The sequence below is a fragment of the Vombatus ursinus genome, unplaced genomic scaffold (genome assembly GCF_900497805.2).
Source record: "Vombatus ursinus unplaced genomic scaffold, bare-nosed wombat genome assembly UNPS02014945.1, whole genome shotgun sequence".
Classification (NCBI taxonomy): domain Eukaryota; kingdom Metazoa; phylum Chordata; class Mammalia; order Diprotodontia; family Vombatidae; genus Vombatus; species Vombatus ursinus.
In genome coordinates, this window is record NW_020954723.1 from 17,864,268 (window position 1) to 17,881,797 (window position 17,530).

Here is a 17,530-nt window from a genome sequence, read left to right on the forward strand (position 1 = left end):
AGATCCTAGGGTACCTGCTTTAAACCTCACATCATCACCAGCTCATGCATTTGCTGCATTTCCAGCAAAGCATCTCACTGAAAACAAACGATTGATTCTAGACACACCACAACCTGATATGTAGAGTGAACACCATGTATAGTTTTTGAGTTCATATATGGCAATAGTCTCTCTCTTTTTTTTTTCTGAAATTTTTCTTGTCAACTCATGTCCAGTCTCAGTCTCAAAAAAATAAACAAAAACCCAAAAGCCACTTTTTTTTTTCCCCTCAGATCTCGAAAAGTTACACACATACTGGCTGGGGCCAGATCAGTTTGCTGTTTTTTTTTTTTTAATCTTTTTTTTCTCCTTTTTTTTTTAAATAATAAAACTGAAAAATCATTGATACAGTCAAGGATCACAAACATCATTAGAGACTCACTTGGAGTTATGAAACAAGTAAGCCATGAAGTCTTCTACCTTTTGTCCAAAGGTCCACAAAAGAGATGGAAACTTCAATGTCCAGCTAAAGTGGTAGAGCTATCTGTCTGCTCCAGAGTGCTAAGTATGCTTTATGATACAGTAGGGCAGACTTCTCTTTCTCCAGGTCATGGCTGATACATAACAGCCATGTCTGAAAATAAATATATATATATACACATATATATCTTTGTGTGTGTTGTTTTTTTTTTTCTCCCACCAACTGTAGCTCCCAAACTCATTACAGGTATAACAGTTCTTAAATCTTGTGGTTTTTTTTTTAAGTATTTATATATTTATATATAAATAATTCTGTTTTTAATTCTTTTTTATTTTTATTTTTTAAATTTTACACATAATACTCTTTGTCTTTGTTTTTCTGTTTCTTATGGCCACTCTTTGAGCTCTGCTGCTTCTCCTTGACGAGCATGCCGTTGCTCTGGGCAGAGTTGCTGATGTAGTTCCGCGTCTCATCCACCTGATAGGACCCCTCGTCCCTGTTCCTGTACTTGTACATGGCATACAGGAGGATCAAGATGCAGAGGGCGGCAGCAGCCACAATGCCGACGACCATCCCTGTTGTACTGCTCGACTCCCGGATCACCTCTGAGGCCCCCGGAACCCGTCTGATTCCTGGCTCTGTGGGGTTTGCTGTGGGCACATTACGGAACATGGGGGAAGTAATTAGTGGGCTCTTCAGCTTTGTGCTGTCTAGCTCATAGGCAGTGGGCAACGGAAGCAACACTATATCAGGCTGGGGTTTGAGCTCACGGTTATTCATTTTGCCAGCTGGCAATTTGGGCACCATCCCAGACGAGGAGGAAGCTGTGGAGCGGATCAGCTCAGGGGACAAAGATGTGGTAGTAGTAGTCCTACCAGTTTCGGAGACTTTGTTAGGTCTAAAGTTCTTGGATTCCCACTTGGGCGCATGTGCTTTGTAGCCACCTTCGAAGATTGAAGTGGAAAGACTCTTATCTGTTACCAAGGAGAAGGTGGTGTAAAAATCTTCATCATCAGTAGGGGGCAGGTTAGAGTCAAAGGTTTCCCCTGAGCCATACCCAGATATCACCAAGCCATCATCATCACAACCATCGCTGCCTTGGTCCGACAAGCAAGGTAACCCCGCCTCAGAGGTCATGGACAGGGAATCTTTGGTGGTCTCAATAATGGTGAGGAGGGGGCGAAAGGTAGGGGGGAGTGTAATGAAAGGTGCACGAGTAGCAATAGGAGGGGGGTTTAAAGGGTCTTCTACAAGTAGAGGGATAACTAATTCACCTCCTGGGATGGAAAGAAAAACAAAAACAAAGGGTTAGTACATTGTCAAATATGGCCCATCCTTACTTTCAATGAATTTAGGCTAAATGGTTGGCAGGCATCTATGTTATAAAGAAGTAACATAGATCTTTCCCCTGGAGCTGTTAAGCCATCCCAAGCATATTTATAGTCTCCAAAAGCCTCTTGCAGCCATAACCTGAAATCCCTCGGGGAAAGGGGAAGATAGCCTTTGAAGATACTCTCAAACAGCTACTTAGAATTCAAATGTACATTTCTAAGTACAGATGAGATGGTAACATTATTCAATTACAGTTTTATGAACATCTGCTAGAGGGCAACAGGGTGACAGGTTTTAAAGATGTGATTTTTCTAAAAAGTTCCCTCAGATGGCTGTATCATCTATTATTGAGTTATTGGGGTTTTTTTGCTTCCTTTTTTTCTTTACTCTTTTTCCTTACTCCTTTTCTCCTCACTCTTGCAAAGATAATACCACCTTATAGGTGGAAAGTGCTTTACAATTTAGAAAATGTGATCATATACAAAATGTCATTTGAACAACATGCCAATCCTGTGAGATGAGCAGGTTTTATTAACCTCATTTCATAGATGAAGAAAGTAAGGCTCAAGATAAGTAATTTAGAGTCATAGATTAGATATAGGATGGATCTCTGAGGTTATCTTTTTTCAATTCATTTTACAGATGAGGAAATCAAGGCTCAGAGAGTTGAAGTAACACTTTTGAGGTCACATAGGTTGTAAGTGGCAGAGATAGGTTTCAATCTCAGGTCCTCTGACTACAAGTTTTCAGCTCTTTCCACTGCACTACATTTTCTCCTGTACAAAGTCACAGCTAGTAAATGGCGAAACTGACACTAGCCAGGAAATGATTTGAATCTCAATCTAGTCCTTTGTCCAGTATACTACGTGATTTTTCACTGTTATCTGAGCTATGGTCCCAATACAACAATGCCTATTTACTGGAACCATGCATAGAATGGGCCTTTAATGTATACATTTTCTCTCCTCAGTCCATTATCTTATAATTTACTTTATTTAGCTGCATGCATCCTCTTGCACAGATACACTGTGAGGAAGTTGAAGGCCCTGGTTTGTGGCATGTGAATTTCTTCCTTGAAATTCTGGAAATCAACTGTCAAATAGCAACACTTTCTGCTTTTGCTAGATAACTACATATTCTTCTTTGCTTACATGTTGGGTAAGTGATTTACTGCATTTTTCATAGTGGATTAAAAAAAAAACCTTGTGCATTTGATTTTGGGTCTATTGGAAAATGAGGATTTTAGAATTTGAAAGGAGAGTACTTTAAATAACAGAGTTTTACACACAATAGGAACATAATAAATATGTATTGGTTGTTATTTTCCTTCTACCTTGGAGTTAAAGACACTGTTTTTTGCCTTTTTTAAGAATGAATAAAATTTTTCTCTTCACAAATGTACCTTTCCTCAGTACTTTTAAGCCCAACAGATAACTATACAGCTCATAGAAACCATGAATCCTGTTACATCTTCATAATCCATTCATTCCAGTAGAATATGAGCTTCTTGAGGTCAGGAAGGATATTTTCATTTTGTTTTTGCATCCCCAGTATCTACTGTGGTTCTTTGTACATATTAGGAGTTTAATAATTAAATTCAGGAAATTCTTCCAGAAATTCAATTCTATCACATATTTATTTTAAATGGACTGTCTGGTGGTATGAATGTCAACTCTTAGCTATGTTCTAGGGATAAAATTAAGGGGTGAAATAATATTCTGTCTCCCAGAAGGGAAAATTTGACTGTCATGATATGAAGGCTAGTCAATTTAAACAGCAGTTCAATAGATCTATGTCAGTAGTACCCATGAACCCAGCATGGCCCTAGCTGAGGCAAACTCCAACCCATGGTTCATATGTTCTTAGTAGAGAAGAGTTCAACTCAGTCCAGAAGCTCTAAGGATCACTTAGAAATGGCTCAGTTCAGTCTCAGAGCATTCCTCTTGGAGTGTCTAATCTCCAAACTAAAATCCTAGGGAATGTATAGGACTGGAAATCCTAACTTTTGAACTCTCTCCCAACTTCTGAGATCTTCTTAAGACAACAGAACAGGATTGGAATTGAATAGATTTTAGGGATATCAAGGAATGGCATCCTAATACCCAGTGTCAATGCCCTCTCCAAGCTATAGGTTTTGTTCTTAGCTTTGAATTATTTGATGGATATTGGGTTATCCCAACAGGCTTAAGCAGCATGATTTAGTAGAATGCGTGCTAAACTTGGGATCAGGAGACATCTAGGTTAGAATCTACCCTCTGAGAATCAGAAATTGTGTGATCATAGGAAGCCATTTAAACTCTTTGAGCCTCTGTCTCCTCATCTATCAAATGGGTCTTTAGTATATACATTTTTCTCTCTTCAGTCCTTTATCCTCTCATTTATTCTATTTAACTGCATGCATCTTCTTGCACAAACATACTGAGAAGTATTTGAAGGCTTTGATTTGTGTCATATGGATTTCTCAATGGGGACAATTACACAAATGGGGTCAGTTGTGCTTATAGTACCGACCTACTTCACAGAGCTGCTTGTGAGGGCTAAATGAGACACTGCATTAGTATCTTAATATGGCACTAAGATTTTTGGAAAACCCTATGTATATTGGCTTTTATCATTAGTATCTAATTTCTGGACCTGTGGCAGGTCTGTGTTCCAGAGCTTACTAGAGCCTCTGTGGTAGTATCTTAGTACTTTGGATGAAATGCTTCTCTGTAGAGGGAGATGTTGTTGGAGTTGTTGGAGAAGGGGGAGGGGAAGAGAAAAAGGAGAGTGCTGGGGCATTTTAATACTTTAAATTACAAATATGAGAACAAAATGTTTACATGTATTTTAAGCCCTCTTTCTAGATCAGAACCCTTCACTCCAATTATCCCCTTCACTGCCATTATGACAAAATGACACACTTCTATTTCTTGACCTATTCTATAGCTATGAAATAACCATCCACATTAATGAGGAACTATCTTGAGAATCACAGGATAACATTTTGACCGAAATCCTGAACTCTGGGTTCTATAGCAGCAAACAGAATTTGGAAATTATTGAGCAAAATCATCTTTGCAGATTTTCCCAAACTTCAGGCAAGCTTCACTTGGGTAGTGGTTACTCTTTACATTGAGGACATATATAATTCATATGTCTTGTGAGTTATTTGATGCATAATTTACACACTGTTGCTACTTGTACAAATGGGATATAGAGTTTGCATTCCTAAAAGTAAGCTGATCCTTTACTCTGAAAAGTAAACTATGAATGAACTTTTTTCTTCTTCCATGTAGATAAAGGGGTGAAATGCTAGATTGGGAGGTTAGATGAGTGAAGAGAGAGCTGCTTTTAGAAGAGGGAGGGCAGGGAGAGGAAGAAGAGAATAAGTGTAATCTATGTGGAGCTATATCTTAGAGATTTCTCATCAGTCATTTTGATTTTTTACTTAACAAATCTCTATATTGGTTTTTTACCCTCTTAACATAACCAAGGATTACATTTTCTAGTCCTTAGTGATTAATTTTTTTTCTGTAATTAAAATATATTTCTATGGAAAACCTGTGAGTTTCAGTGCTATTAAAAAACTAAAGTTCACAAGAAGCACTTGCTGAGTTTTGTAGATTCAGGAAGAAAACAAATAATTTGAACATAACTTTTTATTAGTGAATATAAATTCCAGAGACTTGGGTGTATGTATGTTTTCAGTGGGTTGCTATGTGATTAAGATTAAGGTATCCATGATTAAAGAGTAGTATTCATTGATATCATAATAATGACATAATAAACTATGTCTTAATAAAAGGATTTGTTCTATAAAACTTGGACTCTGTCAAAAGGCCACACCCAAGGACCTAGAACGCCATCTGTGGCCTCGAGGTCACAGGTTCCCCACCACTAGTCTATTATTTTAGTTTACCATCTATGATATCCAACTGGAATTGTAAGTTTGTGGGGTATTTTTTTTCAATAGTGCATACAATGCTTCTGAAGTGTCTTTTTTAATTTATATCTATAATCCTGACAAAAGCTCCACTCTCCTTCTTTAACCTACATATACACTTAAACTGTTGTTGATAGCTTCTTTCCCATTTCTTAGTCTACAAGCACCACAATGCTAGCTTCTGGATTGTTTTTCACTCTGAAAACGGGTCACTAGTTTTTAGATTAAAAGAATTAAAGAGAGAAAATCAATTTAAACCAATGCTAAATTGAAGGTTTGTTTTGTCCCCTAGATGTAGTGATCTAAATCATTATCTCACTAAATGTAATATGCCATTTCAGTTTCTAAACAATAGATACCATCAAGATTGCCTCCTAATTTTGGTTGTAATTTTGTTCATTCCTAGTAACCCTAATAAAAATGAAAATTATACCTCCCTGTGCAAGACTTAAGACTTAACTCTTCTGGTTTTTAATTTAGGAAATGAACTAATTAGTATAACATAAGCTCCTTGACTATGAGAATATTTTGTTTTTGTCTTTGTATGTCAAAGCTTCATGAATAGTCCGTGCTTTAAAAAAATATCAATTGAAATAAGTCAAATAAAGATCTTCACACTTCTCTTATATTGGGATTTTAATGTTAGAGGAAAAAAAATTAAAGGGATTCAAGTTAAGGGTGTTGATGGTGGTTATTTGAAATGAAAATTTTAACAAAAATTTCACTTCTAGCATCTTTAGCGATATAACATGCTCTGCCATATTTGGCATTAAGTGGGATATGGCTATAAATACAATATGTTTGATAGCATTTAATTTCCTTTGACAAGGATGATAAATGTTCAAAGTAGTTTAAATCATTGGATTATCAGGGGCTTTCTTTCCTGTCATTCCCCCCCTCTCCCAACAGTACTTTCTTAGGTCCTCGGTGAAGCTATACAACAAGGGTATCTCTATATAAGATATTTCCCCCCTGCTTATCCATCGTCTCTCCTTTCCAATTAAAGCTGGGGGCAGGTGATGATAAAATAATTTTTTTTTTCACATAGGGATCCAGTGATCAATGAACTAGCTAGACTTGTGAAAGATACAAAACAAATAGCTTAAAAAACTAAATGATTGCAGGCACCATGATACAAATCTATAATCTATCAAAACACCAATCTCCTATAGCATCCCAGGATTTCTCTTGTGCCCTGAACAAGAATGATATGTACTTTTTAAAGTTAGCATTTTAAATCTGGCATATATACTGTTTTGTCAGGTTTGTGCTTTTCTTTAAACTTGAGCGATCACTGGGGATATAAAAGGTCTATTTTGGCCCTGAAGGTTGCCCTGATTTTTGCTTTAGGAGTGTATTTATAGATATATAATTCATGCCTCTAGGGCTGATATCCAGTAAAGGACTCTCTGCCATTTGAAAAGATAATGTGTTAAAAATTTAATAGAATTCTTCTGAATTGTGAGAATTTTGTCAGTGATCAGGAATGTAGAGGACTATCTACCAAAAAAAAAAAAATCATAGGTTTCTGCTTTTCTTGTTGCCTTCAGTTTATTGTTTTACTAGAGTTATAGTCGAAGAGGTCACCACAAATCCAAACAGTTGGAAGGAAAATAACAACCAATACAAGTTTATTCTGTGCCATCCCACTAACTCTCAAAAGAAAAGATTCTTGAAAGGTGATCACTTTGAAAATTCTGATGGTGAGAGTTGTGTGCTTTCTCTTTCCTCTACCATATGTGTGGCTCAGTTGCTTTCTAAAATATGAGGTCTATTTCATTGTACTTCACACACATTTAATGTTTTCAACTGATCTCTCTCATTCATATGTTCCAAACTGGAATAAATCTCTCTTCTGATTGGAAACTGGTTTGCCAAGGAGGAAAATATTCTTTCTCTCACTGAGCTGGGGGTACAAAAGTAATCCAAAAGGATTTTAGGAAGTCTGTGGATTGAGCACAGGATGTAGAATCAGGAAGACCTGTGTTCAAATTGTGTCTCTAGTAATTACTAGCTGTGTGATACTGGACAAATAATTTAATCTCTCTAAATTCTGTTAACTTCTCTGTAAAATGAAGACATTGGATTCAGTGATCTATACATTCCTTTCTGATTCAGAATCTATGATCCTATAACCTCATCCTCAAGTTTATCCTTTGTGGTGTAGAGGGATATCCATGTTACACATAATTATTGTGAAACCTCTAATGATCCGTTATCTGCCCAGCTCAAGCTTATTAAAAGTGGTCAAAGAGAATCAGAGTAAATGAGAATAGAGAAGATACTAAAAAAGGATTAGACACTTAAAAAAAAAAAGGTAAAAAGTTAGTGTCTCAAAGAGCTGATAACTTCTTATCTCAAAGTGCCTAAAATGACTGGACAGGAAAATAGGTTAAGTGAGTGGGCCAGGAGAGGCAGTAAGAGTTAGCTGTTGCATTTATTTGCCTTCCCTCTTAAGCAAAGGTTGACTATAAAAAGCTATAGCTCTGATTTCTCAGGCTAATTCCCAGAATGGAGACTGGGACAAATGGTTTATTTGAATGACAGTTATGTCACATCATACAATATATTAGGAAATGGTTTATCATGTAGTACTTAATGAGATTATTCCCTTTTTGTGACTCAAAAATACTTAAAATGTCCGCTGCCTCTATACCAGCACACTTCAACTTTATTACTATGAGGCAGTGACAAAAATAATAAATCTCTTCTGTGTGACTTTTCTAAAAGATACAGGATTACAAAAAAAGTATTGAGGAGGTATAGTCAAGTAGCTTAAAGTAGATAACCGAGGTTTTGTAGCAAAGTGAACAGATTTTTCTCTGATGAAAATGTTGAAGTAATCTTCCTTAAAAATAAAGAAAGCCACAATTGGAATTCAAAACATGAAAAAGGGTCTAGAAAGGTAAAATGGTATCATTTAAGAAGGTTTTCTGTAAAATCCATAATACTTTTCTTTGTGGCAAACAAGAGAAGCAGAGGAGGAAAGAACAACTTCATGTTATCCAGTTTATGTGTTAAAGCTGATATTTTGCCAGAATCTCAAATTCCATTTTACTGTAATGTTTGGCAAGGTGCTTTAGATGAAATAAATATATAAAAAAATTAGTCAAAATGAATAACTTTTTTTTAATCAAGGAGAGTTAACTATGCTATATACATATCTTTTGCTTTTTCTTAGATTAACAGGCAGTAAGACAGGACTACTTAGTAAACCTAAGGTGATGGGAATTTAAACACATCACCAAAAAGAGGTAATTGGAATATTTTTCACTTGCAACCTTTGGCATATAGATATCTGGATAAAAATGCTAGCATTCCTGATGCTCCTTCATGATAGAATCATGGTTTTTCTTAAGGATTCCCAGGATCAATTCTTGAGAAAAAATAATTAATAAAAGATTCTCTTGATCCATTGGTTCCATATGAGATTCCATTCTATGAAATCATCCATATCTCAGATTGATTTTACAGTCAGGTGAGAATGGCAGAGTGGTGAAAGTAATAGTGTAATCATGGGAACCTGAATTCAACCACAGTCACTTGAGAGTGCCTTTATGACCACTGCTTGGGAAAGGCAGTAAAGGAGTGATTTCCCTGAAAGTGCTTCCAAAGAAATTAAATGGGCACAAGATAGATAAGAAGGGGAAATGGTTTCATTGACAGATAAGTATTGGAGGCAATTTTACTCATTTTCCCCCACAGGCAGCTATGGACATTGGCATCCCACTAAGAAGTCTAACCATATTTCAGAGGCTCAGAAATTGGTAGGAGAATGAAATAGACTGGGAGGCTGAATCTTCAATGGAGAGAAAGAAACCCACCCGCTCTGACAGAGAGCAAAATTTACATTTATTAAGAAAAGCAATTCAGCACAAAATGTAACAGCAAACATTAAAATGAAATAGACTCAAATTAAGCAAATGATATAATTTTAAAATAACATAATAGAAAATAATCATTAGAGCCAACAAAACTTGGGAGTGAGGGAAGGAAATAACACCAATAATAAAGTCATTCACTTTACCAGGTGGGGAAGGGGTGAAAATAAAATTCAAATAAATTTTGCTTTGGGGAAAAACAAACTGAAAAAATTTCATTTCAAAGTACACAAAAATAATTATAAAAAAAATCAGAAAAGTAGCATACCACATTAATTCATAGTCAACTTACATCAACAAATTGCCCGCATGTTTTTTGGCATGAAAGAAAAATTTACAAAAGAAAGTTGTGTAAGAATGTTCTTGGACAAGTAGAATTGCCACATTCTTGTAACTTGCTTTTTTTGTTGTCATTTCTTAAAAACTTTTTAGCAAAATGTTTAGTTTTTTTAAATATAATAATTATTTACGACAAAGGATGATACAGGGAGGCAACAACACATACATCCACACCACATAACATGAAAAGAAAAAAAAAATCTGCACTTGAAACAAATTTTTACTTTGGGGTATTTTTTTTGGTGTCAATTTTGCATTTAAGATATTTCAGATTGCAATGATTCAAAAAAATCCTGTACATTTAAATTTATAATTTGCATTTGTTTTGAAGAAAAAAAAACTTTAAAGTTTTTGAATGAATTTTTGCATTTTTAATTGCTCAGATATATATTTTTTAAACATTTTCTTTCTGTAACATAAGTTTTAGATTTTTATTCATTTGTTTAAGGAATGGATGACAGCACATAAATTTTAACAATGCTAAAGAAAGGAGGAGGGGTTATGGGAGGAAAAGATGCCTAAAGGGGAGGGTCGTATCTATGAGTGTACTACAAAGGAGATGAAGATGATAGGAGTAAATGTGTAAGTGAGTCGCCATGTCCATGTAAGGGCGGTACGAAGTGATCTAGCTGCATTAGAGCTTCTGGCTGTAAGGAAGGGATGGGCAATATACAAAAACAAATGAGCCTATACATGCCCATCACCAAAAAATAAAGAACAGAACTCTAACATTGACAGTCTCACAAACCCTAAGCTGCAACTTCTTCAACATGCAAATTACCCCCAAAAATCATTACAGTTTCATTAAAGATTCTCAAATGATAAAAACAGTTCAACTTTTTTCCTACTAAAAATAGCAAAAATACATAAAATAATAATACTAATAATTATGATCAAAAGGTTAAAAACAAAAACAAGAAAACTAGTCTTAGGCATTCATATTAGAACAACTTCATCAGCAGCCACACAGACCTCCTCCATCTTGAGATCTTGAGGATGGAGAACTTTTAATAATGACCAAATGAGGAAAAATCAAAACTAGAAAACCTCAAGTCCTGCATCTCTGGTTGCTTCAGTTGAGAAGCTACCAGTCAAGTTTGGTGAATAGATATATTCAGTGTATCCCCCCTCCCCAGTACTACCCCATTTTCCAAAGTAATGAATGATCATTCTAATTGGATGTGAGGATACTGCAGCTGAAGTTGCTCCACATTTGAAGAGGGAATGGGGAAAAATTGCAGAAAACAATTCATAACTTTTTTTTGTTGTTTTTCTCAGATTTTGGACAAAACCAAATCTAAAGATAGATATCTAACAATTGAAAAGAAATACATTTATATATATATAGATAGATAGATAGATAGATAGAAGAATAATCATAATACAAAAAGCACTTGATTCCCAAACAAGAAGGGAGAAAAGAATGATTTTTTTAAAGAAAAAATATTCCACACACTTTCAGAGATGAACAACCAGATGCATACATTGAAGAGGAACAGACAGAGCAGTCAAGGGACACTTTCAGCTCTTTTGTTTTTCTGGCTCATTGATTCCCCTTTGTCGTTATTATTTTTGGTGTTACCAAAATAAAAAAAAAAAGAATATTGCCTTTTCTTTAAAAAAATGTTTTTGGATTTACTTAAAAAAACAAAAACAAAAACAAAACAAAAAAAAGACGTGCAGTTTGGATGTACGTCATAAATAGACATAGAAAAGAGCAGAAACTGGCTAAGACTGACAGATGGGTTATTGTCTAGTTTCTTTTAATTGTAGGATGTTAATCAATGTAATACATGCTTAAAGTAAGTTGCATTTAGGGAAAGTAGAAAAACAGAACAACAAGCTTGGGCTAAGGGAGGTTAGCAAAGACGAGAATAGTTTGGAGGTGAGAGGGCAGTGGCAATATACCACTTCATGCCTGTCCAGTAGGGGCAAAGATCATTCCAAGAGTTATGTGTTGACCAGAAGGGATAATATAGGGCGCATGGAAATAAAAGGTTTAAGAAAAGGAAAGGGATATATACTAGGAAACATAACCACATTTATTCTCTGCCCAGTAGTCATGTACTAAATGAGTTACACAGAGAGGTTATAATTTAATGGTGGTTTCAACTTATTCTATATGTCTTTGGTCATACTCGGAAGCCAAAAGGCTGAGACAAGAGGACTGTGTGAGTACAAGTCTGATAAAAGCACAGCATATCGATTTTCAGTGGTTGGGTCTAAGGTACTTTCAGCCCTATAAATTCAAGGTGAATATCCATAAACCTCGGATATCTTCCAAGAAAAACAAAAGAAAACACCAAATCCCACCCATTTACATTATTAGAAACACTTTGGAAAAAGTGTCCCAGCCTGCTAGAGCCCTTTGTGGGAAGGGAAGATCCAATAAGATGGGGCTGGGAGGGGCAGTGGGATGGGGACAGGGATGGACAGGGAGGGATAGGAAGCAAATTTTGCCTCTATGCACAATTCATATTGAGAAAATTTGAAGGGAGAGGGAATTACTGGGAATGGCTTATGCCTCTACTGGAAGAGACTGTACTATGGACCTCTATACTATGTCTCTTCTGAGAGTATACTGAGGGCAATTGGTTTAACCAAGGACTGGGAAACCTGGGTAGGCAAACCACAAAGGCAAGACACTGGAGAGGATCTGATTCTGAGAGCCAATTAAACCAGCTCCTCAGGACAATTTGAGGTGACTGACAGAAAGAACAAATTGGGTAGATAATTCAGAGCTGCAGTCCCTTCTGAGATTTTCCCCTCCTATGAAATTTATCTTTAAATCTTGAAACAATTGTGTCCCCATGGGTCAGTCCATACCAAGATTTTAGTCTCTGGTTTAACAATGCTAATCACTACTTTGGAAATTCCACAAAGGGCAGTTTTTGTAAAAAGAAAAATAAATATAAAACCCTTGTTGCTTAGAGATATTTTTATTGCTTCCTTTTTGTCTTTGGATGTTTTATAATGTATGATACATATTTACTCATTTCCCTAAAAACCCTAAATGTTGCCGCACAGGATTTAACAAATATATTCTGTAGCATTTTTTTTTTCAATACATAAATTGAAGATCTTTGCTTATGATCACGTCACAATAAGCATCCAGAAGAACTGGGCTAGGTATCAAAGATGATGAGTCAGGTCCCTTTGGTATGTTAGCTGTACCCACACATCTGCTTGTTTGGAAGTTTTACCAACTATTTGAAGTCATGGAGGGTTCAATATAGTAACTTACTTGTTTTAAAAGTGCCAAATTTGCAACCAAGACACAACTGACATTCATGGAAATTTTGAATCAGTGAGTTTTCATCACTACACTGATACTTTTAAGTAAAAATTTAAGGAAAGTATTATGATTTTTGTACTCAGGGAAGCAGAGCCCAATAATATCAATTTAAAGTACTTGAATACAGATACAGCATGAATTTACTGCCTATATATGTTTCTAAGCTTAGTGGGTCGCCAATCCTCAAATACAAGATCCTTGTGATTTCTGACTTACTTAGATTACCACAATTTTAACTTATTGTTGCATCTAATTGATCCATCTTGACTCCCTAGAATCATAGCTTCTCAGAATTGAGAGAAATTTTTCTTTGGCTATTTGTAATGATTCATTGCCATTATGTTTCTTTCATGGGTAGCTAGCTCTACGTAGGATGATAGGAGTGAAATTGAAATAAAACTAACTAATATATATAAATGAAGATGATTATGAACTACCCCCTAAAGCTTCCCACAAAACCAACACATTATAATACATCATAGAAACCTAAGACTTCAGAAAGGAAAAAGAAAAAGCCTATGAACTAATGAGACTTCCTTTCCTACAACTATTCCAGTAGTTCATGTATCATGGTCTGGTCTTACCAGTTAACATATCTTGTTAGGGCTTTTTCATGATGTAAGACAGACAAAAACTTGGACCATCTCAAAGGCAATAAGGAAAATGTGTAAGTTACAGTAGAAGTGTGTGAGCTCCAAAAACTTTGATTTATAAAATGAAGGTGCAGAAGAGGAGAAGACATATTTCATAGTACTATTTCATAGAAAGCATTTTGTAAACCTTGACTTACTAAATAAATGTGCTGTTCACTGCTGCTGATGCATTTATTGCTAACTTCAATATTAAATAAATGAATTGACAATGAGGATAATATGTTTACAAAATGTGTTTCTTAATCTAATATGAAGGCTTAATTATTAAATTCATGAACACTTGTTCACAATAGACATTACCCAATGTGCAATGAATGCAACTGATTTAGAGTTTTATTGGTTAATATGGACTTAAGCCACAGCTTAGCCAAGTCTCATAACTTCTATCATCTCTCATGAGAATATATTTCAGTAAAAACAAAATAAATGGGATAGTTCTCTCAGTTCCTTCAGGTCAGAAGCAAAGGAGTTTAAAAGCTTTAGGCATTTTAGTTTTACAGACTACTAAAAAAAAAAAACATAGTGAGGCAATGTGGATAAGAAAGAACTGACTTTAAAAACAGAAACTTCTGGGTTCAAGTCCTGCCTATGATGTATACTGGCTATGTGTCCCTGGGCAAGTCATCCCGCCTCTCAGTGTTCTGGCAACTCTCTATTAAATTGTAGTGGTACTGGTTCACATTGGCAGAGTGAGTTTTCTCAGCTAGAAGTTCCCTATAGTAATGAAATCACAGGTTCAGTCTCTGTCCCAAAGATGTAGGTAGATAGATAGATGAGAGATATAAATGAAGATATATGTCAAGATAAATGAAGAGAAGTTGACTGAATATGATAGAAAGCAAGGTAATACTGTTGAGAGAAGTCTCTGAAATTTTGCCAAGGTACATAATAAAGACAGTGTTTTCTGCACCTGTCATGGAAGACAAGATAATTCAGTGAATTCAGTGGAAATCACTTCTAGAAACTAGGAGAAGATGGAATACACAGTATACTGGAAAGGTAATGGAGTGCCAGATTTTAAACACTGTTCTTTAACTAATAAAAATTTGAACATGGACTGATCATATAACTTCTCTGTATCTCTGTATTTTCCTGATCTGCAAAGTAAGGTGGTTAGAACAGATAATTTTAAAGTCCACAGACATAGGCCAAATTCCTCATTTTAAAGAAAATGAAACTGAGACTAGAGGTCTTCTAGTAAGGAGAGGTGGTATTCTTGGAGCCCAAATCCATGGCACTTTCTCCACAGCATTATACCAAGTACTTAAATTCTATATTTCTTTCACTTCCTGCTTAATTAATGCTTAGAAGTTAGTATGTAACCTTTCTCTCTGTATGCATGTGTGTGTATGTGCTCATTAATTTATAAGAACTTATTATTCAGTCAAATTTCATCCACTTGCAGATGGCCAGACCCAACTGCACATGTCTAAATCAACCTTGCCAAAATAAAGAGACATTTAGGGTCATTCAAAGTTACTAGGTTCTCTATTAACTCTCATTTAAAATTTAACAAAATAAACAACTTTGTCTGAATAGAAACTGCCTCCTCTTCTCTTTCAAAATGAATAAAGCAAAACTTTTAAACAAAACTTAAATATTCTGCTTTTGAGAGGGGTCATTGTGAGTTTTACTTATAATTTAACTTAGGTAGTTATTAATAACATTTATAGATTTGTTTTAAAGTTTGGAAAGTGCTTTACATATATTACCTTTTTTTCTTCCTCATCATGACCCTGTGAGGTAAATCCTACTGGAATTATCACCATTTTACATGGAGGAATCCGAGTCTTAGAGAGATTATTCAGAATTAGATAGCTGGTAATAGTTTGAGGTAGATTAAATTCCAGGTCTTTATTATTCCAAAGTAGCACTGTTTTTTTGTTTTTGTTTGTTTGTTTGTTTGTTTGTTTGTTTTAAGGAGAGTCTGCCACTCAAAGGCATCCTTATCAGGCCAATTGGATTTGGTTTTGAATGTACCAAAATTATTCTTATCTTCTTAGTCAAGAAAAAGTCCTTAGGTGCTTTCCTTCAGTTCATTCAACAAGTATTTACTTGTTTGTACAAGTACCCAGCAAGTATTCACAAGTACCCAAGCTAAGTATAGTAACTAATACAAAAAAAAAAAAAGAAGATTGTTCCCTCTCCTCAAAGCACTTAAAATCTGACCCTCATAAAAGTAGTTCTATAATCTAAACTAGGTTCTGGCAGGAATGAATCATCATAAACTTCTGGATCCACAATTGAGCCCAGCACACATATACAACTGATATTAGTAGTTACACGGTCGTTTTCAGTCCTGTCTGACTCTTCATGACCCCATTTGGGGTTTTCTTGACAAAGATACTAGAGTAGTTTGCCGTTTCCTTCTCCAGTTCATTTTATAGTTGAGGAAACTAAAGCAAACTGGGTTAAGTGACTTGCCCAAGGTCACACAACTAATAAGTGTCTGAGGTCAGATTTGAACTCAGGAAGACTTATCTTCCTGATTCCAGTCCTCCTCTATCCCCTGCACCACCTAGCTGCCCCACAACTGGCAATACTTTCCCTTTAAAATTACATTCTATCTACTCTGTACCTATCTTAAATGTACATAGTAGTTTTCATATTGTCTCCCCTGATAGAATGTGAGTGTCCTTCTTCATATCAGTAGCACTTAACATAGTGCCTGGGTTTGATTCCAGTAATAAATAATTGTTGACTTATTAAGCTGTTCATAATGGCACATAGTATTCAAGGGCTAATTCTCTTCATAGAAATTACAAATAACTTGGACAATATCTTATTTCGTTTGCCTCTCTTCTCATCAAAGTTCCAAGTATTATGCCTTGAATGCAGTAGGTGCTAAATAAATACATTAAGTATTAAGCTTTCTGGGTTCTTTTTTTTTTCTTCCCCCTTTTAGTACTCTGCTCTAAATGGAATGAAGCTCCCCTGAGTTCTAGTCAGCAATTCACATGCAAATTGGACCTTCCCATCCACAGCTGCCTTAAAAGACTTCATGAAATCCAGTCTGAGGAGTTCACCCTCTTAAAAACTGGGGCTGTAATGCTTATTACGCACTCAGTCTTTCATCTGTAACCACGTAATGTAAAGACAAAATAATTACGGACTTCAGGCCTCATGTTTACAGATTGCTCATTGTCTTTAAAAGGCAGGAAGAACTGGTCAAGGAAATGAAAAGGGAAGAAAAGAGCATTGGTAACAGTGGATGAAGGACCAGGTATTAAATACGAGCTCAGCTGTCTCTGAATCATTTGGCATTGCCTCTGACTGAAGGCTTAGAATACTGCAGTGGAGAGACCATTTTGTCTGATCTGGTGAGAAAACACTTTATGATCATGTTTATGGAATTTTTAAATTATTCAAGAGGGTTTATTTTCCTTTTTCTCTCTCTCCCACATGAAAAGTGATCAGCTGTGTCAGTGTGACTAGAACTCAGTTCAACTGATTTTTTCTTTGGCATACATTCCAAAATTGTCATCTCCTTTCTGCATGTTTTAAGTGCTATCAGCTGTAAAAAAAAAATCAATAAGGAGAAGAGATGATAAAGTTCGATAACATTTTTAATTTAAAAAAAAAATCATTACACCTTGAAGAATACTCTCCCTATTCATAAAAGCCAGCTGCATTTCCAGGAATGTG

At 35.6% G+C, this 17,530-nt stretch overlaps 1 protein-coding gene across 1 annotated transcript in view; it reads right to left on the reverse strand.

Annotated features, from left to right (window-relative positions):
- Window positions 1–808: 808 nt before the first annotated feature.
- The window catches only part of NRXN3 (neurexin 3), a 1,892,810-nt gene continuing 1,876,088 nt past the window's right edge, over window positions 809–17,530 (reverse strand). Inside the window, exon 20 of the mRNA XM_027844705.1 lies at window positions 809–1,434. Coding sequence (XP_027700506.1) covers window positions 809–1,434 — 626 coding nt within the window. The remainder of the gene's footprint in view (window positions 1,435–17,530) is intronic.